This window comes from Erpetoichthys calabaricus, chromosome 7 (genome assembly GCF_900747795.2).
Source record: "Erpetoichthys calabaricus chromosome 7, fErpCal1.3, whole genome shotgun sequence".
Taxonomy (NCBI): domain Eukaryota; kingdom Metazoa; phylum Chordata; class Cladistia; order Polypteriformes; family Polypteridae; genus Erpetoichthys; species Erpetoichthys calabaricus.
This window is the reverse complement of record NC_041400.2, coordinates 145492794-145515257: the sequence shown is the minus strand read 5'-3', so window position 1 is coordinate 145515257 and position 22464 is coordinate 145492794. Positions and strand designations below refer to the sequence as shown.

General features: G+C 37.7%; 1 protein-coding gene across 2 annotated transcripts; it reads left to right on the top strand.

Moving 5' to 3' along the window:
• The first annotated feature begins 7 nt into the window (after positions 1 to 7).
• LOC114654744 (uncharacterized) lies at positions 8 to 21444 on the top strand. Of its 2 annotated transcripts, XM_028805505.2 has the most exons (9): positions 8 to 118; positions 551 to 781; positions 4798 to 4874; positions 5634 to 5722; positions 5957 to 6074; positions 7463 to 7599; positions 11794 to 11954; positions 12590 to 12708; positions 20348 to 21444. In XM_028805505.2, exons 2-9 carry the CDS (start codon positions 570 to 572, stop codon positions 20350 to 20352), a joined length of 918 nt encoding a protein of 305 aa, XP_028661338.2. In that variant the 5' UTR covers positions 8 to 118; positions 551 to 569; the 3' UTR covers positions 20353 to 21444. The 2 variants fall into 2 exon arrangements, with proteins under 2 accessions (XP_028661338.2, XP_051785574.1); XM_051929614.1 differs by lacking the exon at positions 8 to 118 and having other exon boundaries at positions 526 to 781.
• Positions 21445 to 22464: the final 1020 nt, after the last annotated feature.

Here is a 22464-nt window from a genome sequence, read left to right as displayed (position 1 = left end):
CATAATGAATCGAGAGTTAAGCTAACGACAGTAAGGACGATCATTTCGATATGTGACTAAGGAACCTAGGGACGGATGGGAATGACGTGCCAGAGGGAAATTTGAACTAGTGAATGAGGTACTGATATTTTTTTGTTTAAACAGTTAAGCAAAAATAGTTGTTTTACAAAAATCATTAATTTATTCTTCCATTTATTCCCCCTCTTTGTTCTTCATATCTGGCGGCGATGTATTCGAAAGGGAACCAAGTAAATGTTTTAAGCTACTTAAAGACGAGAGATGCTTTTGCAGTAGTGATGCTTATCGGGGTACTTTCTGTTTGACGCTTAGTGCTCGTTTCACACAATTAATATTGAGAATCAATCTAACTTTAGATTTGTAACTGTTGTAATCAGTTAAATGTGCACAGTATTTACCAACTGTGTGATCAAAAAGCGTGTGCAGTATTTACTAACAGTGTGATCAAAGTAAAAACTTAGAAAGCTGTTTTTAAGAAATGTATAGCATGACTCTGAATCATTGTCAGCTCCGGCGTACTTTTCTTTTTCAGCTGAAGAAGAAAGAAAAGAATGAAGGGTCCGCTTAGATCGTCAGACCCCAGGACGACGAATAGCACACCGCTTCAAGAAAAGGTGTGGAACTTGGCGACTGACCAGAGGACTCCCAGAATGCATCGAGAGGATTTAAAAGAAAACATGCCAACTCCCGTAAAAAAAATTATGTTCCCTCCCCGCTCAACCCAAGTGACACCGTTAATATCAAAAACTCAGGAGACCCTCATGTAAGTACAGTATATAGAAACGACAGTAACTTGACTACTCTGGAGTCAGGAATCGTTTTCTAATTGGAGTATAGTAATCCCGTTCTTTTTTTACATTCTACAAATTTTTGTAAAAGGTATAGCATAAAAATAGCACCAGTTTCTAGTGCATGGAAGGTCTCTTTCCGTTTGGCCTTTTCTCAATTTTTGTGTTAAACTATATAAAGTTTACATTCACAAACACACTTAATCTAATTCAGACGTGACTGGGGAGAAAACCAATCCTGGCAGCATTCTATGCAAGGCAGGTACCGACCCAGGATGCGAAGTTGTCAGTCCAATGTACTCCATTTTTAATTATCATTGACCAATATGAGTGTGACATGGAGGAAGAGTTAGCAATGCATCCTCCTAACCCTAAAATCCTAGGCAGTGTGGCATAGTAGTTAAGGCTGTGGACTTCAGACCCTGTGGTTGTGGGTTCAGATTCTGCTACTGACACTGACCCTGAGCAAGTCACTTGACCTGCCTGTGATCCAATTGGAACAACACAAGAAATGTAACCAATTGTATCATAAATGTTGTAAGTCACATAGAATAAAGGTGTCAGCCAAATAAGTAAATGCAAATGTAGGTTCCAATCCCAGCTCAAGCACTGTCTATGTGGAATTTGCATGTTTCACACCATGAATGTGTAGGCTTTTCAAGTATTCCCATAACTTAAAAATGTGTATGTTAGGTTGACTGTTCAACCTAAATTTGCCCAGAGATTGACTGGCACCCCATTCTGCATTGACTGATGCTATTACCATGAACTGGATTAAATGTGTGCACTAATGAAAGGATAAGCAATGGTGGGGTACAACAGGTTCTTTTAAAATAAATAAATGAATGCGTTTACATGCACTTTAATAATCCAATTATTCATAGAAACCAGGTTTATAAAATCCCATGTAAATCCTTGATCTGGTTAAAGAAACTGGGTTATCCATATTACTAACCGAGAATGCTAAACCGGATGATGGACGCAGGCACATCCGGCAATGGGCCGTAGCTGCAAAAAGACGTACTGCGCAGGCGCAAAAAGAGTCCGCGAGAGTCGGCTGAGGAGCCGAGAAAGGCGGACAAAAGAGGGCGAGAGAGGCGGATGAGGGGCCACGAGAGGCGGACAAGACCACAGAAAAAAGGAGTGAGCACAGGAAAAATGGAGAAATGAGGCGCAAAGAGCACCGAAAAAAGGAAAAGGCACATAAAAAAGTATTCAAATGCAAGCAAAGCACGAAACACATTGCACACGAAACTAGACCAAAAAAAAAAAAAGAAAAAAAAAAGAGGCTCGCGCACAACAGCAAGGCACCCCCCCAATACAGGCACCGGACGGGACACACACCAAGAGGGGGATTCAACAAGCCCATGGAACACAAAAAAAAGAACACAAAACCACCCCACAGACCCTACAAGCAAGGGACGAGACACACACAAAGAGGGGGATTCAACAAGACACAGGAACACAAAAAGAAAGAAGACGCTCGCGTGACAACAATCCTCACCCCCCCCCCCCCCCCCACACACACACACACACACACATCCATAAGAAGTGACACCCAAAGCCACATATTCTAAAGTGAACATCAACACCTTCACACTAGACAGCATAGGTGTCAGCATTGGTGGATCTCCTTACAATAAAGCACTATTAACTGTTCAACTGAAGAAAAGGAAACATATTAACAGTGACTGCGATCCTCCTTATTACTTATCCATATTTCGCATGCTGAGAAAGAAACAAGTCATGAATACACGGTCACGGGTACAAAACGAAAAGGAAATGATAACAGGAACAAACACACGAACACGAAAGAAACAACAAAATAGATGGCTATGCAGCATAGGTGGATCTCATTACAATAAGGCACTATTAACCATTCAACCGCAGAAAAGGCTCCATATTAACAGTGAGTGCAATACTCCTTATTACTTATCCATATTTCTAAAAGAAAAAATGTCTCGACTCCAAAAAACGCAAAGCTCAACTAAAGCTTCTAACTAACGATGTACCTAAAAGTAAAAACTTTTTGAACTGCATTAAATCCTACAATAGTTCATTTGCTTTTGCATATACCGGAGTAAATATCAGGCCACCAAAAGGCAATGGACCATACTGCTTTCACATATGTGCACAAATACTGCATCGCATTGGAACAGTGCACCCTGAAACAAATCAACAACGCAAATATGCACAAATCTACATCCTAGATCCACATTACGCAAACTATCAATCAAAGTGCTGCATCGCAACAGGCACGGATTCAAAACGAAACACCTCCCGTCTCCGACATACGTTAACGGCAAGGAAGGCTACAACGGGCTTCTCACACAGCACAGGCAAATCGATTACAGCTCCAAAACAACACGTCCCAAATACTACACATGCAACAACGCGCCTCTCAAACGGCACAAGGAAAACATACACCAGGAAAATTCATCGGATTAATGAATGTCATTTGCAATCATTGTCATTCAGTTCACTTCCCTGAAGAAACAACTGGCAATACAAGTTATACATTTACACGTTGTTGTCAAAAGGGTCAAATTAGACTGCCTTCTTTACATTCATATACTGAATATCTACAGAAGCTTATAACTGACGATGTACCTGAAAGTTAAATCTCTATCAACTACATTAGATCCAACAAATCGGTATCCACTATGAACATTAATGGTGGCACTGCACGTGACATCCGTCTTGAAAAAATGTTGTTTATTGATGAATGTTCAATGGCATGAAGTCACTTACTCAACACCATTCATAAACTTCTACAAACGTTTATGAATAATAATATTCGATTTGGAGGAAAGGTACTTTTATGAGGAGGAGATTTTAGACAGTGATTAGCTATTCTTCCAGATGCCATGCACTCAGCTATTGTTCAGTGCACCTTAAAAATACGCAGACAATTGGCATTACTTTCAAAAGATACAGTTAGTAAAAAGATACGATGTCCAGAACCAAATCATAACAATTGCTTATTACAACTGAGAGATGGTACACTCACCAATACAGATGGACTTCAGCCACATATTATTACAATTCCTCAAGCCTTTATCTGCGACAACTTAGTTACAGAGACATTTGGAACAGCAATCTCATTAGACCAAATGCCCCTTTTAACACAACGCACTATATTATGTCCAAAAAATATTAATGTGGAAAACATAAATACCCAAGTCATTCCATTACTTCCTGGAGAGACACAACTCTTTCTAAGCTCTGACAAACTTGACTCTGATCACAACAATAACCATCTTAAATGACCTTACAAGTTCTGAGCTGGAATTACCTTTTACACTTAAACGGCGTGTACAAAGACATTTTCAAATAAACCTTTACACTGTGCCACACACTTTATTGTTTGCTTTCTATTTGCATCATCTACACCGTCACACTATTCTATATCTCATTCATACATCACGCTCTTTGTCATTCCCAACACCAGGGGTTGGCGAGCGAAGCCCCCTAGTTGGTCTCTAAGAAACCAGGTTAACACAAACAGATTTCTTGCAGAATAACTCGGTTTATACTAGCAGTTAAGGATTTCTCTGCACTCTGTTAGCTTGTTCATGTGTTTGCTTCATATGCGTTTCCTGTAGCCTCGGGTAGAAGACGATGAAAGAATTACATTAAGAATGGCATTATATCATCATGTGGTCTTTTTGTATTGCTAGTGTTGAAATATCACAATAATATTCCAATTGTAATAACAACTATTTAACTATTAGTTACTATTTAGGGTTAGGGTCTGCAAAGTAAAAAATGCCCTGTAAAGCAAATAATCCCATTTCAGTGTTTAAAAAAAAATACCCATTTTTTGCTTTTGAGTATATATAAGCCGTAACAAATGTACACACCCTATGTATACAGTACTTTTAGTTCTTGACATCTTTACATATACAGTTGTTTTTTGTTTAATCACAAAACAGAGTGACTTAATTTTGGTTTATAAACAATTTGTTTTTTAATTTTACCCTATCTCAAGATCGAAGATGAATTCAGATGGCAACATATCAGAAAAAGCTGTTAGCCCTGGGCTTACAAAGTTAAGAATGACACCAGGTATGAATTTCTCATATAATTGTTATTAAATAGGCAAATGTGTATTCTATATTTGCTTTGAATTGTAGGATCAAATCTTAAAAGGAAACATTGTTATGCAAAGAGTGTTGCACAGAAAACAAATTCCAACTGAAAGAGTACATTCAAATACAAAAAAGGGTATACAAGGTGAGTGCTACACATGCAAAAAAATGGATTTAAATACAGTATATGGCTGTTTGAAAAATTATTATAATAATGGCACATAATGTTTCAAACTGTGTTGTTCTTGCTATTAATGACCATTCAGATATTTTTTTCAGTTGTTTTAAAAATGATCGATATGGGATGAAAATGGCAATAAAAACACATTCTCAAAATGTACTTGCAGTGAGGCTAAACAGATCAACACATTGTAGTTTAAATACTTACGTACAGCTGACATCGGTAGCACTTATGATAAATGTAGGACACTTCCTTGACAAGTAAACATTTTTAAATAAACATTAATTATTTCTTTTAATTAGAATGATTACATGAGAAGCATCAATGTTGCAGAAATATTGAAAATGTAAAAAATAAATAAAAATGTCTCAAATTGGTACTAAGCCTATTTTAATTATATATAAATAAATTATTAGGAGTTTGACTGCATTATTTAACATTATAGTATGAAATGTACTTCATTTTGATTGCAGTAAGTATATTATATACATCTTTACAGTATTTTCATTGTACTGCACATACAGCATCACATGCATTTTCTGCTATTTTGCGCAGGTCCAACTTTACAAGAAAAGCAGAAACGTCTCAATAAAAAGCACCAGAAGGCCAAGGAATCCTTAGATAAGCTTGCTGTTGGAGGAGGGGTATGTATGTCAAATGTTATTTAGCTACTGTTTAAAGCATTTCTAGTGCTAAATACATTTCACATTGCGCAGATTAGTGGTGTTTTATTATTGTGTTGTCTTATCTTGAATGGAAAAAATACTTTGGCAGAGCAATGACATTGTTCTTTATACATCTGTCTTTTTATGTAAGAAAGTGTTAGGTTGTATTGTTTTGCACGAGCACTAATGCATTTTCATTCTTATCCCTTACAGGTCAGCCTTTGGCCGGAAATGGACAGAATGAGGTTGACTGTTGATGAAGGACTTATTCTTTTTCTGTTCTGCTTGCTTACATGTTCTGCTGTGTATCTGGTCTTTAAATATTTACACGGTAGTTTTCTTTCTGCCTTTTGACTTAGTAGTGTTTGCTATTGTACTTGACAAACTAAATAACAGAGTAATGGAGCTTTTACATAAAACTCCAGTAAACTGTTTTAGAATACAAATACTAACACTATTTTAAATGGAATATAATTATGTTAAATTAATCAAAAAATGAATGCATTGAAAAATGTATGTGTAATTATCAGCAATATAAATTTATTCATAATATGCCCAGCTTGTATCTACAGTAAGTCAAGAAAGTGATCTAATAAGTGAAAATGTTACATTTTACCTTGAAAAATGCATATAACAGGATGGACAACCAGTGTCTCCAAACCACGATTTTCATTTGTTTATGTTGTTCACTCAGATATTTCATTTCGTGTTTTTCATTAGTTGTTTGTGGTCCCCCTTTAAAGTCCAAAGATGTGAATGTATATTTAAATACGTTTGTATAGTGAAGTTTGGGCCATCCTCATTCAAAGTAAGCAGAAACATGTGTAAATGTAAACTATTTGGGAGGGTGTTGTGAGGGCCTTTCAAAGGCCAAAGATGCGAATGTATATTACAATGAAGTAGGACATGTTAAGTTTAAACTGACACCTTCAGTCCCGGTGTGTTGATCACATTTATAATAGAGAAAAAGATCAGGAACTAACCACAGCAGATCAGGCATTTAAGTCTCTAAAGCTCTGCCTCCTCCTCCAGATGCCAGTGCATCGATCCAGGCTTGTTTTAGATCAGAGAACACCATCTCCATCTCTACTTCTCTCTCCCTCACTAGAGCTTTATAGTGCTTGCTAATCATTGAGCTTTTCTGAACTTTCCATTTCAGACCTCACTGTGCATGCCAAACATGATCACGTCTCTTTTTTTTTTTTTGCTGTAGGAGTCCACCCCTTCTTCAGTCATCCGTCTACACTATTGATTAGTTGTGCTGTCCAGCTCGTCAATCGCTTCTGCATCGTGCTTCATTGGCATAAAACATGCTCTCTGTGCAGAGCATGTACATTTGCATGATATTAATAAATATTGACACATTAAAAAACCTTGGTCAGCTACAGTAATTTTCTTTTTTTTCTATAACATCATTAGATTTCAATCAAATGGGTCAAAGCATTTTTGAGATTTTGGGGTATTTAGTTTTTCTATAGGGGAAGGGGGATTACCCCTAAATATTGACATATCAAAATATCCTTTCTTAGCAGGTACCTATTGCTCTAGATGTACCCTCCTGCCAAATTTCATATTTTTAACTAAATGGGAAATAGTATTTTGTTGATGAGTGAGTCAACTTTGCATTATAGATATGCAGATTAATGAGCTGTCATATGACAATGATTGTAAAGTGTGCTGATATTTTTGATATATTCTAATTAATCTTTCATAATTAAGGTCCTTTGCTGCTGAGTCTGCATCACTACACTTTTAAAGTGAGAAGTTTTTTTGCACGTCATTCTGTGATCAGTACTTCTCAGGCTGCACTAAATGACTCTGTAATGAGGTGGCATAAGGAGTTCTGGAAGTTATTGGTGAGTTTTTAATATTTTTTAATTAATATACACATTTTCTATTGACTTGGTCATGGATTTTAGACATGATGCACGGAACTTCTTCTTTCCCCACTTCTGTTTGAGGTTGATGTGCCTGATCAACCTTCTCCATAGAGCTCAATCCTGCACTTCCTCTCCAAAAATGTTTAACTGAATCACTATGTTTTTAAAAGCATCTTACCTCATGGAAATCAAAAAAGTATTCAATACAGAGTGACATCTGTGACACTAATGAATGGTCTATCACCTAGTCACAAAAGTATCAGTTGTAAGTCTAGTCATTGGAGTTAAATTTACAAATCTTTACTTCAGGCTTTTAATAATGCCATGCCTTTGATACACATTGGGTAACTTTAAAGGTTAAACTGGAAAAAAGATCGAACATTTGTGCTGAAGGTGACTTTCAACTTGCCTGAAGAAGGGGCCTGAGTTGCCTCGAAAGCTTGCATATTGTAATCTTTTTAGTTAGCCAATAAAAGGTGTCATTTTGCTTCTCACTACAATAAATTAATAGCAATTTATCTCATTAGTCACTAGTAATATAAATGTTGTTTTCACAGAGTGCAAGAATATAGGTAGGTATTTCCAGTAAAATAATTTAAATAAAATATTTTTTTGGTGATGAATACATACTTCAGAGATCTGTAAGGTGTCAATTTGCTGTACCTATGCACTGTAGTAGGACCTACTACAGTAAACACCTGGGGCCTCATGAATAAACGGTGCATACTCACAAAAATGTTGCATAAGCCCATTTCCACGCTCAAATCACGATGTATAAAACCTAAACTTGGCATAAAGCCATGCACATTTTCACGGTAGCTCCAACCCTGGCGTACGCAAGTTCTCCGCTCGGTTTTGCAAACTGGCAGCACCCAGCGTCAAAGAAGTGCTACTGTTCCAGTGTGGTTTCCCTTTCTTTTTCAGATCCACATCGGAAAGAGAATTATCGGTATACAGAATCAAGCACACGCTGCCTCAGCCATTCGCTATTTGAACTGCTCTCATCTGACAAATGCTTCAGAGCCTTTCCTGTACAGACCTCACGGTTCAGAAACAGTTTCATCCCAAGAACTATAAACGCAATCAATCAATCCATCAAGTGCTCCTTATAGAACTGTTTGTACTTACAAGTACAATTACCTCACTATAAACTTGCGATACAGTTATAATATTGCACAACCTGCGTCACTTTATAAAGCGCGTATTTACATATGATGACGATATCATTTTTAAGATGAAATGCAGCAAAATATGTTTATTATATTATACAGAAAAAAATTTAATTTAAATAATCTATATTGTTAAAAATTAAACATGTGAGGACATGGTGCCTCAGAGCTAGCAAGGAGCTGGCGCTCCGTTCACGGATTGTTCCTGCCTCGCGCTGCATTCTTGCTGGGGCTGGTGCAACACTGCAGAAATACAGATAGATAGAATAATTAAACATGTACTATTAAGATATTTCAATGTTCCTTAAAAGTTTTGAAGAATCGGCATTCTAAGCTTACAGATGGCTTAACATCTATTACAGAGCTGATTGTGTGGCGATTGGTTACTTGGAGAAAGAAAAGGAAGAACAGGAATTGGGGGTTAGTACGTTTGAAAGAGACAGTACTGCTGCAAAAAATTATTTCATCGACAGTTGCGCATGGTGCAGCAAGCACCTTGCGGGAGGTAAGAACAATCTGTGAACGGAGCGCCTTCTCATCACTATCACTGCGCCACTGTGTTCCCATGTTTAATAACATGCTTTAACTCCTATCATCATGAAAATGATATCATGTATACATCTCAGTATTTTAATTTATTCAGAGAGCTGTAATATTACAAATGTAATGGATTCTATGTCCTGTCGGAGGAAGAGAAAGCCCATTTAAGAAGCATAAAACAAAGCATTTAATGTACTATTTTAGTTAAGATGGGATTTGAGAAACTAGTAAATTAAACGATTTTAAGATGAAGTTTATGATGTTCTACTTTAATGACAAAAAAAAGCTACATTATTAAAGTGGCAATTTTGAGATTAAAGGTGACATTTTGTGCTTTTTTCCCACCGTGTGCCTATTTTTTTTTTTTTTTTTCTCTGTGCCCTAATAAGCTTTCATATGACACTCAGACGGTGGGCTACGACTCGCCTTTTCACGGCGACTTTGATATCTGACAACTTCTTTATTTCGGGCACTGTGCGACTTTGTGAACTTGAACTTTCAAGTTTCTCCGATACTCTGTCACTCGATCAACTTCCTTTTGTTGATCATATCACTGTTTAAACCAACAAATAGTAAATTTTTGTATTTGCTGAAATTCTTCTATTTTCCCTGTGCTTTTGCCATTGTCTTTTCACAGAAGGCTGAGCTTAAGGGCTGTTTATATTGATCTGCGTATTCTATGAGGCATAATTCTGGGAGGAATTGGGGCAGAACAGCAGGCGCGTGCACGTGCGTTACTTTTCACGCTGACCGCGATTTATGTAGCGGAAGAACGTGGAAGTTGCCGTTCGCACAGATTTATGCATCTGGATTTTTTTGTGCAAAAGCACATTTCCGCTTTTGTCCGTACGCCATGTTATAGTGTGAATTCTACGCACGGCATTATACATGAGGCCCCTGGTGTTTATGCAAACATAGTTTTTTTTAAACGGCATAATGCAACATTTCACTGCTGGTATGCACACGTTTTAATATCAAAAATTGAAATTATCTAGAAACCTGTATGCTTTCTGAGAAAATGTAACGAGATAAAAAAAATGTCCAAAATGATTTGATTTACCATAATGACTATTTTGAAAATTTGCCATGATAATTTTATTTTGGCGAACAATTCAAGTAAATTACCACTTTTAGTAGTGAAAGTGGGTCAAAAGTTGCAAGAGACATTAGTAATGTGTATAATGTAATACATGTACGCAAAATTTCATTTATGTAAAGCAAAAATGTTCTCAAGTATGTATGTGTTATCGTTTGAACGTCAAACGGAAAATTGCGAATATCTCGAAAACAGGTCGTTTTTTTGAAAATTGCAAAAGGACAAAAAATGTTTAGAATGTGGTGTTTTACCATAATATGATGTGAAATTATCAAATTTTTAATATTTTTGGGGGAAACTTTTCAGGTAAAATACCACTTCCGGTTAGTGTGTATAGCTTAAATGTGATAGAAATCTACATTTTGTACCTAATACTTGTATGCAAAATTTGGTTGACCTAAGTGAAAGCATACTTAAGTTATCGTGTGTACATACATACACACACACACACACACACACAGACATAATTTCAAAAATTGTATTTTCGGATTCGGGCGAGGTCTAAAATGTTGATTCTGATACTTTCCATATACTTCATATACGAGAAAGTAAAAAAGGTGTATTCTTGTACTAGCTGTGCTACCCATCTAAGATGAGTTGAAATCTAAATAGCAAGTGTAGACCTCTGTGTTAACTGCTACTGTGCACTATCTATTGGAATATTTTTTGTAATGCATGTAATAATAAAATGCATTGCTACTAATGTTTGTGATATGCCATCTGTCAGGATGGCAAATGCAATGTATATGTATCTTTTATATGCTATTTGGTATGGCATTCGTAAAAGCATTGTTAATATCTGTGACATGCCATCTGTTACAATGACAATTGCAATGCATTTTATTCCAACAAATGTTTGTGATGCACCATCTGTTGAATGACAGAGACATAGTAACCAGATGTTGTTTTTTAACATCACTGTTTAATTTTTTTAAAACATTTAAAATGTGGGGTTTAACCACATTACTAAATTATCACTTTTGACAGTAACTGAAAATAGTGCCTTTATTTTAGCTGAATGGAAATGCTGACATGAAATTTCTTCATGTTAAAGTGATGGGAAAATGACAAGGGTAAAATGATATGATGAATGCCTCACAAGGCAGACTGGAAGGCAAAATAAAGTGTAATTGATCAGGCAACACGAGCTAGACATGGCAGAAATGTAAAGTAGATAGTACAAGTAGCTATATCTTTAGAGAGCCATTTAACAGACTGTCTTATGAAAAGGCAGCTTCTGCTCTTAATTCAGGTGGCTTTTGTTTTATAGTTTGGCAGTTTTGGACTGTCTGTCGTAAATCTCCACTTGTTTGGGAAGACAAATGCTGATGATTTCTCATTACTTTTTTATTTATTTTTTTTAAGGATAATATTCAAACACAATTTGAAACTCATCTTCATCAAGCTCATGCAACATACATTCTGTATTTAACTCTATATGTTTGTGCTGTCGGTACACTTCTGTATTACCTGGCTGACAACATGATCCAGAAGAGTAAGCTCACACCACGCAGAATAAAAATCTGGTAAGGGGGCTACTAGCTTTTATTTATGTCAAGAAAAGAATTAAGAATCACTTAGTTTCAACAGAAGAATTGCTCTTCTATCTTTTGTCCGATTGTTCTTTTTGATGTGTTTCAATAGGTACTGCAGTAATATAGCAATGTGAAATAGAAAGTACACTCTCTTTCAATACTACAAGGATATAATTAACAAACCTTTAGTACTGTCATAGTCCTTCAGTTGAATACGGCTAACCTTAACAACACGTTATATATTTTACATTGCCATTATTTACTCAGTAAAAAACAGACAATGGATCATGCATTAAAAAGTAAATACATCCAAAAACCCAGTTTAAGCCCAGCTTTACAAGTATGGCAGATTTTTCTCCAAAACACTCCAGTATAAAGAACAGTTCATAGTGTACTCAGTGACTGCAACAGCACACCCAAGTTAACTGCCAAAAATCTGAACATTTTCTAGAGTTTGCCTCATTAACCTGCAAATAGTTAGCTATCTAAAGAAGTTCTTGATGTATTTTTACAGTAGCATGTTTTTTTTCTTTTTTGCATTGTCATTACTAAATATTATGTGACCATTGTGTATTTTTGACAAAATTATGCAATATTTGAATTTTTTTTTTCTTTTGGACTTGCAGGGTTTTACTTCTGGTTGCTACTGCATCTTGGACTGTGCTCATGTTACAATTACTGATTTTTTCACAAAAATTTAGAACGTGCTGTAGAGGCCACAGTTGGCAGATTTCTGGAGGAGCTGGTAAGAATGTGCATTAGAAAGTGGTAACCATTAAAATATATAGTTGGTGTAATGTATGTTGTATTCAGATTATTGTTTGATGTCATACGTACAGTATAAGATACAATGAAACAGTTACTTGCATCTCTTCCATAGACTAGTGACAGAAGTACAATGTGAAGAATAGCCAATAAAATACAAACAACATCAAACGATATGCAGTATATAAGAAACTAGCCAACCCGCGGCGTAACATACGCCGCATAATTATGTATTGATGGGTGAACACTTGCTGAACGACACAGTTGTCCAAATGGGGTGGGTTTGTGGAAACAACTGTGAGTGAATGAAAAGATGGACCTCTGGAGAGAGCAACATATAATTGTCCGTGACTGAAAGCGGGATCGTCTGTGACGATGGAGGCCACGCTGGTGAAAGTTACTTCGTCGGTAGGGATAAGTTTCAGCACTTGTTCATTAAGGTGTAGCGAGTCTTCGTTGTTGATGCTTAATATAGCTTGCGTACTGAGTTGTTCCGGAGTCACAGTTGAGAAACACTTTTTTAATGTCTTTTAAGCACAGGGAAAAAAATTAACATGTGAAACATCCGTAATGTAATAAGCCACCAAGAAAAGTAACATTGCAACAATGTACGCTACGATCCGATCGCTGTAAATAGAAGTGAAAACAAAATCGAGGCTGGTGCATTCTTTAACTGCCTTGTAGCACAATGGTAGTGCTGCTGTTTTGCAGTAAGGAGACTGTGGAAGATATTGGGTTCGCTTCCCGGTTTCTCACTGTGTGGATAGCGCTTTGAATACTGAAAACACCGGTATATCAATGTAATGAAGTATTATTATTCTTATGCGTCCAGCGCTCTCTCTCTCGCACCTGTATGCGTGTGTGTGTCGCTCGCTCTCTCTCGCTGCACGTGTTCCTGCTGGCATACCAGTAAATGAATGAAAAGATGGAACTCTGGAGAGAGCAACATACAACTGTCCGTGACTGAAAACTGGTTTTGGCAGATACATTCACATCTTTTTGAAAGTTTGGCCCTGTGCCTTATCAATTGTCATCGCAAAGGCAAATCTAACAGGAAATTGTCTTTGCACAGATGCACGCGCAGGCTCTCTCTCAGCAGCACGTGAGCTCCCTCCCCCTCTGTCTCTCAGAAGCACACGAGCCCTCTCTCTCTGTAACATTGCAGCAGTTGTATAAAACACTTTTTTTTTAAAATGAGTTTTAAGCACAGGGGGAAAAAACCCAGGCTCCCTGCATGCGCAGGCCCTCTCTCTCTCTCTCTCTCTCTCTCTCTCTCTCTCTCTCTCTCTCTCTCTCTCTCTCTCTCTCTCCCTCAGCAGCACGCGAGCCTCCCCAGCCACCCACCCCTCTGGGCAGCACGGGAGCCCCCTCCCCCTCTGTCTCTCAGAAGCACGCGAGCGAGCTCTCTCTCTGTACCATTGCAGCAGTTGTATAAACACTTTTTTTTAAAATGAGTTTTAAGCACAGGGGGGAAAAAAGTAACATTTGAACAAATCCAAACTTTATGTAAAAGCCAACCAAGATAGTAACATTGCAGGAGTTCACCATTTTTAATCAGGCGACTGACAGTAGTGGAGTCAGGCACAGAGAAGGTCAGCTGCAGAGAGAGCGTCTCGACTGTTACAGGGCCTGAAGCTGGTGAGACGCTAATGAAAAAGAGGCACAGGGCTTATTGGTTTTTAAAGACTGCTTCCTTCATTGTGTTTTAACTTCAGTTTTAAAGGATTGCGCGGCTCTCTCTTGCGCTGCCTGTGTGTGCCTCTGTCTCTTTCTGGCGTTGCCTCTGTGTGTGTGTGTGTGTGTGTGTGTGTGTGTGTGCGCGCGCCTCTGTCTCTCTGGCGCTGCCTCTGTGTGTGCCTCTGTAGCTGCCTGTGTGTGCGCGCGGCTCTCTCTCTGGCGCTGCCTCTGTGTGAACCAAGATTCCACTGAGGTTGACTAATGAAAAGTCAACGTGGCTCAGAGCTGCAAGTGGACTGTGGCACAGACAAACAGAAATGACGGCATGTTTCTTGAGGCGTCGTGTCCGAGTTGCTGGGCGTGGCTGTGAATTTTTCGTCGTATCCAATGGTCTAAGAGTTGGTGGGCGTGGCTCCTTCCTGCGTACGCCATTGGCGTCTGTCTTGTCGGCGGTTTAGTGAATCCACGCCCCTTCCGGCGTGCTTTCCATGGTCGGCTACTTGTCTTCTGGCTTAGTGAATTATATATATAGATGCTCATCCATCCATCCATTTTCCAACCCGCTGAATCCAAACACAGGGTCACGGGGGTCTGCTGGAGCCAATCCCAGCCAACACAGGGCACAAGGCAGGAACCAATCCCGGGCAGGGTGCCAACCCACCGCAGGACACACACAAACACACCCACACATCAAGGCCAATTTAGAATCATCAATCCACCTAATGCATTGGTCAATTCAATGGTTGTTGAGTAGCTATATGACCAGTGGGCAAAAACTGCCTCAGATCTACTGGTGTGAGTGTTAGTGGTCCTGGAACAATAAACTGAGGAAAAGTAACTATGCAGGATGGCTGAGGTCTTACTCTTTCCCTTTCTAAACCTGCACATATTATGTAGATCCTGAAAAGAAGGAAGCTGTGTGCAGAAATATTCTGAGATAACTTCTCCACCTTTTTAGTGTGTTCTGAGCTGAACGATTATCAGAATGTAAAGCAGCCAGTGAAGTGGAGAAGTTGCTCATCGTACAGGAAGATCTCTGAGCTTTTGTATATATAAAGTGGTGTTCCAGGTGGACAGGTCCAGAAGTCACAAATATGCTACACACAGATTAATATACATATTTTTCTATTACAATTTTAATACCGTGAAACCTGTACATAACTTACAAAGGCATACTGATAACTGACTCAATAAAATGCTTCAGTATACAGTAATCCCTCACTATATCGCGCTTCGCCTTTCGCGGCTTCACTCCATCGCGGATTTTATATGTAAGCATATTTAAATATATATCGCGGATTTTTCGCTGCTTCGCGGGTTTCTGCAGACAATGGGTCTTTTAATTTCTGGTACATGCTTCCTCAGTTGGTTTGCCCAGTTGATTTCATACAAGGGACGTTATTGGCAGATGGCTGAGAAGCTACCCAACTTACTTTCTCTCTCTCTTGCGCTGACATAGGGGGGTGTGAGCAGGGGGGCTGTTCGCACACCTAGACGATACGGATGCTCGTCTAAAAATGCTGAAAGATTATCTTCACGTTGCTACCTTTTGTGCAGCTGCAGCTGCTTCCTGAAACGACATGCTGAACGGTGCTTCGCATACTTAAAAGCACGAAGGGCACGTATTGATTTTTTTATCTGTCTCTCTCTATCTCTCTCTCTGCTCCTGACGGAGGGGGTGTGAGCTGCCGCCTTCAACAGCTTTGTGCCGCGGTGCTTCGCATACTTACAAGCCAAACAGCCCTATTGATTTGTTTACTCCTTTGAAGAGGAAGATATGTTTGCATTCTTTTAATTGTGAGACTGAACTGTCATCTCTGTCTTGTCATGGAGCACAGTTTAAACTTTTGAAAAAGAGACAAATGTTTGTTTGCAGTGTTTGAATAACGTTCCTGTCTCTCTACAACCTCCTGTGTTTCTGCGCAAATCTGTGACCCAAGCATGACAATATAAAAATAACCATATAAACATATGGTTTCTACTTCGCGGATTTTCTTATTTTGCGGGAGGCTCTGCAACGCAACCCCCGCAATGGAGGAGGGATTACTGTATAGGAAACATAGATTGTATTGAAAGCATCCAAAATACTGTTAGTTAATGCTGGGTATATCCAGTTCCTGATTATGCATATGTTGGTTAATACTGGTCAAGGAACACATTACATTAGCTATTAGAGAGGCTGCTGGGTTGCTAAAGACTGCTGAACTTGCCACTGTCACACAAGGAATAGTGGTTAAGGTGATGTTGGCATGAAAGTCAGAGGGACAACATCACACATTTGGGGCAGCAGTTGACAAAAATGTAAACATGTATACTATAATGTCCATGCAGTGACTGAAGTTGCAAGGAAAACTGACAAGCAAGCAAATCTGTATAAATTGACTGCAAGGATCAGCGCAAGGTAGGAGCAGGAAAGTTAAGCAAAAACAGGCTGTTGAACCTCAGAGATAGGTGGTACACTTCAATTTCCCCATGTGGCACTTCATGCAGTTTATGTAGCTAATCTGGTGCATAGAATGGCTAGAACACAAGCAGTGGTTTCAGTGATGAGTTGGGGAAAACCTGAATGACTCGGATCACATTGTGGCACACATAACAATTGAAGTCTACATAGCAAGTAGTTCTACTCCACAATAAAGGGTTCTTGAGCTCTTCTGTGATCTGAGTTGCATTTACTTGGCTTGGTTTAAGTTCGTGGATTTTCTTCAAGGGCAAAGTGAATGCCAGTACATACAAAACAATTCAGAGTGATCATATACATTTTTAATGGAGCATTTCTCTGCTTATGATAGTGGAATCTTGTAGGATGAAAATGACCCCATCCTCCATGCATAAGTAGTAAATGAATGGTTAAGAAATGCATTAGAACAATGTACTGTATACATAAAGTATACTACATACATATAGTATACTATGACTGTCTCTATCTCAAATTACATTCTAGTTAAAAGCTAAAGGGTGTTTCCATAGTGGTGTCTGAGATTAATTTTTTTAGGAAGAATAGTTTTGTATGCCCTCAATACAATTTCAGGCTATTCCAGAATCTCTAACAAGGCGCAATGAAGTTGTTTTAGTAGCTTATTGTGGTCCAAAACCTTTTTAGGATAGTGTTTCCTTTAGTTTGTCATTTCTTTGTATATATACATAATACCATTAATCCCCTTTACTGGACACTCTGATTGTAGGTTGTTGATGGCAGTAAAGTAAGGTAAGACTGACAGCAAATGTGTTCGCAAGTTGACATTGGCCAAGTAGAAAATTAGCCTCTGAGGGATCACAGTACTGGAAAAAAGCAAAAGTTAAATCTGACAAATGTGTGTTTGAGTGTATTTTATACAGGGTGTCCATAAAGTCCGTGTGCAATTTAAAATAGTTATAACTTTGTAAGTATATGTGATGGAAAGAATCTGTAAAAAGGATTAGAAAGAAGAAACACTTACATTTTTTATTGTTCTTGTTAATTTTCAATATGTCCACCATCATTACTAATACAAAGGGTAATACGATTCTGTAGTTCTTGCAAAACATTTTCAAGCTGATTTTCTTCAGTAACACGTGGCCTACCAGACCGTGGCTTATCATTGACAGAACCTGTTTCTTTAAAGTTTTCATCCACTTGGATATGGAATTCCTGTGTGGAGCTTCTTTCTTGTACTGGGTTCTAAACCTTTTTTGGATAGCAGCATTAGATTTTAGTTCAGCCAACTAAAGAACACAAATTTACTTTTTCTTCTAGTGAAACAATGGGTCAACAGTGATTCTGAAAAATCAGAAGTTTTATTTTCAGAAATTTAACTTAAAAATTACTTAAGACAAAAAAACCAGATACAGTGCATCCAGAAAGTATTCATAGCGCATCACTTTTTCCACATTTTGTTATGTTACAGCCTTATTCCAAAAATGGATTAAATTCATTTTTTTCCTCAGAATTCCACACACAACACACCATAATGACAACGTGAAAAAAGTTTATTTGAGGTTTTTGCAAATTTATTAAAAATAAAAAAATTGAGAAAGCACATGTACATAAGTATTCACAGCCTTTGCCATGAAGCTCGAAATTGAGCTCAGGTGCATCCTGTTTCCCCTGATCATCCTTGAGATGTTTGTGCAGCTTCATTGGAGTCCACCTGTGGTAAATTCAGTTGATTGGACATGATTTGGAAAGGCACACACCTGTCTATATAAGGTCCCACAGTTGACAGTTCATGTCCGAGCACAAACCAAGCATGAAGTTAAAGGAATTGTCTGTAGACCTCTGAGACAGGATTGTCTTGAGGCACAAATCTGGGGAAGGTTACAGAAAAATTTCTGCTGCTTTGAAGGTCCCAATGAGCACAGTGGCCTCCATCATCCGTAAGTGGAAGAAGTTTGAAACCACCAGGACTCTTCCTAGAGCTGGCCGGCCATCTAAACTGAGCGATCGGGGGAGAAGGGCCTTAGTCAGGGAGGTGACCAAGAACCCGATGGTCACTCTGTCAGAGCTCCAGAGGTCCTCTGTGGAAAGAGGAGAACCTTCCAGAAGGACAACCATCTCTGCAGCAATCCACCAATCAGGCCTGTATGGTAGAGTGGCCAGATGGAAGCCACTCCTTAGTAAAAGGCACATGGCAGCCCGCCTGGAGTTTGCCAAAAGGCACCTGAGGGACTCTCAGACCATGAGAAAGAAAATTCTCTGGTCTGATGAGACAAAGATTGAACTCTTTGGTGTGAATGCCAGGTGTCATATTTGGAGGAAACCTGGCACTATCCCTACAGTGAAGCATGGTGGTGACAGCATCATGCTGTGGGGATGTTTTTCAGCGGCAGGAACTGGGAGACTAGTCAGGATAAAGGGAAAGATGACTGCAGCAATGTACAGAGGCATCCTGGATGAAACCTGCTCCAGAGCGCTCTTGACCTCAGACAGGGGCGACGGTTCATCTTTCAGCAGGACAACGACCCTAAGCACACAGCCAAGATATAAAAGGAGTGGCTTCAGGACAACTCTGTGAATGTCTTTGAGTGGCCCAGCCAGAGCCCAGACTTGAATCTGATTGAACATCTCTGGAGAGATCTTAAAATGGCTGTGCACCGACGCTTCACATCCAACCTGATGGAGCTTGAGTGGTGCTGCAAAGAGGAATGGGTGAAACTGGCCAAGGATAGGTGTGCCAAGCTTGTGGCATCATATTCAACAAGACTTGAGGGTGTAATTGCTGCCAAAGGTGCATCGACAAAGTATTGAGCAAAGGCTGTGAATACTTATGTACATGGGATTTCGCAGTTTTTTTTATTTTTAATAACTTTGCAAAAACCTCAAGTAAACTTTTTTCAAGTTGTCATTATGGGGTGTTGTGCGTAGAATTCTGAGGAAAAAAATGAATTTAATCCATTCTGGAATAAGGCTGTAACATAACAAAATGTGAAAAAAGTGATGCGCTGTGAATACTTTCCGGATGCACTGTACATCAAGCTTTCTAATCCTTTTTACGAATTCTTTCTATCACATATACTTACAATGTTACAACTATTTTAAATTGCACACAGACTTTATGGACACCCTGTATACAGTATATAGGTGGTGGAGACTTGTAAAAAAAATTGCATTTTCAAATACTGGAACACTTATTTAGGTTTATTTTGCTAAAGACAACTTTATTTTAATTGCCTGGTCCTTTTATTGCTATGGCATTTCTTATGTTCAATTATTGTTAAATTGTACAATGCATATATTTGTAAATCCACAAGAAAGTAAAAATGTATTACATTTAATCTGTAAATGATTTCATATTTTTATTGTGTACATTTTATTTCAAAAGGAATACAGAGATTTATATGTAAAAATCTTTTTAACACTTTTTCATAGAGCTGTTCTATGCAGTTTAGGATCAGCATAATGTTCTGTCTAAATTTATCATTCAAAAGCTAATTTTGACCTGATTTTTTAACTTTGTTTTCAGGCTGAGCTAGCAGTTCTTGATTTTGACCTTCAAAAATATCATAATGTTGCTACCTATTGGAAAATTCGCTGCCTTCCTCCGACTACTCAAGGAACATTGAGCATCTTTGGCATTGTGCCTATCAAGGATGTTTCTTTTTACCTTCAGTACTACAGTGTACCTGTGCTGACAGCTCTTTGCACTCCTGTTTTGAGACTTATTCTAGCAATGAAGGAAATGTATATGGGACCGTGTTTAAACAAACTTAAATGACCACACTAAGGTATTTTTTTTTTGGTAACCTTGTATGGCAAACATTTAAACCAAAAACAAATGATTTCTTAGTGTTTGATTATGAATGGTAAAGAATAGTTCGAAAAATCTTTTGGTTAGGATATATTTTATATCTACATTTGTGCATACATGGCCTCTGAGGAAAAAGGTTAACTAATTTCTAATTTGTATGTTTGGCTGCTGGTTGTTAAGCTTATTAAAATGACACTTTTCTCTAAAATTGTTGTTAAACAAACTCTATGCAGGCCATTTTTGACTTAAAGCAGCATTTGTTAACAATTTAAACGGGTTTTTAATTGCATTTTAAGGACTAAGCATGATATGTTGTATAGTGAGTATTATGACACTTGACATCACTCTTGGACAATGTGTCCTTTGTATGCATATATTTTGCACAGTGACTCCTTTTGGCATCTTTATTTCAACCAAATTTTTTTTCAAGGATTTTAAATATGTAGAACAAGCATCAGTCTATTTGCTTTAGTATATTCTCATTTTAAATGTTTTAAAAGTAAATGCATTTAAACTTTGGTATGATTAATTTTTTTTCCTTTCCTTTCTTTTTGTATTCCATCTTTTATCAATATGTAGTCAGTCTTGTTTATATGTTGATTATTTATCTGTTTAACCTTAATATTTGTTGACTGTTTCTCCAAGGGGGGAAAATGAACGAAAAGCTGAAATTGTGTTTAAATTTTAAACATTTATTCATTACTAGAGACTTTCTCCCCCCTAAAATGTACATAAATCTTTTCTGCACTTTTTTGGTAATTTAAATGTATGTGCAAGCAACCCAGTAAACTGGACAGAACACTTACCCTTGACCTAGGATAGTAACATTTGGATATTTACTCCTTTTTTTTGCTCTTTTACTTTAACTATGTGGCTTTGAATAAAGCTGAAGACTAAGCTTGTATTACTGAAGAACAGACAGGTTAGCTTATATGTACACTTCTTCACTGTTAACGGGAATGTTTAACTTAACTGAAACTATAACAGCAGGTACATTGCTAGCCATTTGCACAAATTATTTTTGTAACTGTATTTCAGTTTTGCAAGCTTTCAAAATGTTCATATACGTGAAATGAATCTGTGTTCATTTTAAATGTGTTTTGCTCTTTTTATTCATCAAGAATGTGTGTTGAGCATTTCTGTGATAAAACCGGACTAATTTTGTTTTTGCGTCTATTTGATTGCAGTTACCTGTATGCTAATCATGAATTTGTTTTATTACCTGTGCAATTTTAAAGTGACTTTGCCATCTAATAAAAGGGTGATATTTATTTTCAAATGATTAGTTTTATTTTACATTGATGTAATGAGACATAATAATTTATTTCTGAATCGGTGCTCAAGATCTTCAAGGAAACTTTTTACAGAGCAAAGATACTTATTTTCATTCAAAAATGAAGTTCATTTTTCATTATAACACTTACCAGAACCTCTGTTGACATCTCACTCCTTTTTCATATGTTTGTACAAAAAGACATTTAAGTCAGTTGTATATACACCCCTCACCAGAAACCATTTAGAATCAAAGCCCATCATAAATTCTCCAAAAATATGCCACAGCAAGGAACAAAGTTTAACACTTTTTTCCCTCTGTAAATTATTTTTGAATTTTAAAATGGAGCCATATTTTCAGTTTTCATTTTCAAATGCACAATGTAGCAAAATGTCAATGTGCAACCTCCAATCTGGGCATTTTTAGCTCAGGGTGATGAACGTATCAAGTTTCATTCAGGTTGTCTGCTTCTTATTAACTCCTTCATGAATATGAAGAAAAACTTCACAAAAACAAGGGTATGATAGACTGCAAGAACTAAAAGTAGATATTTGATGCA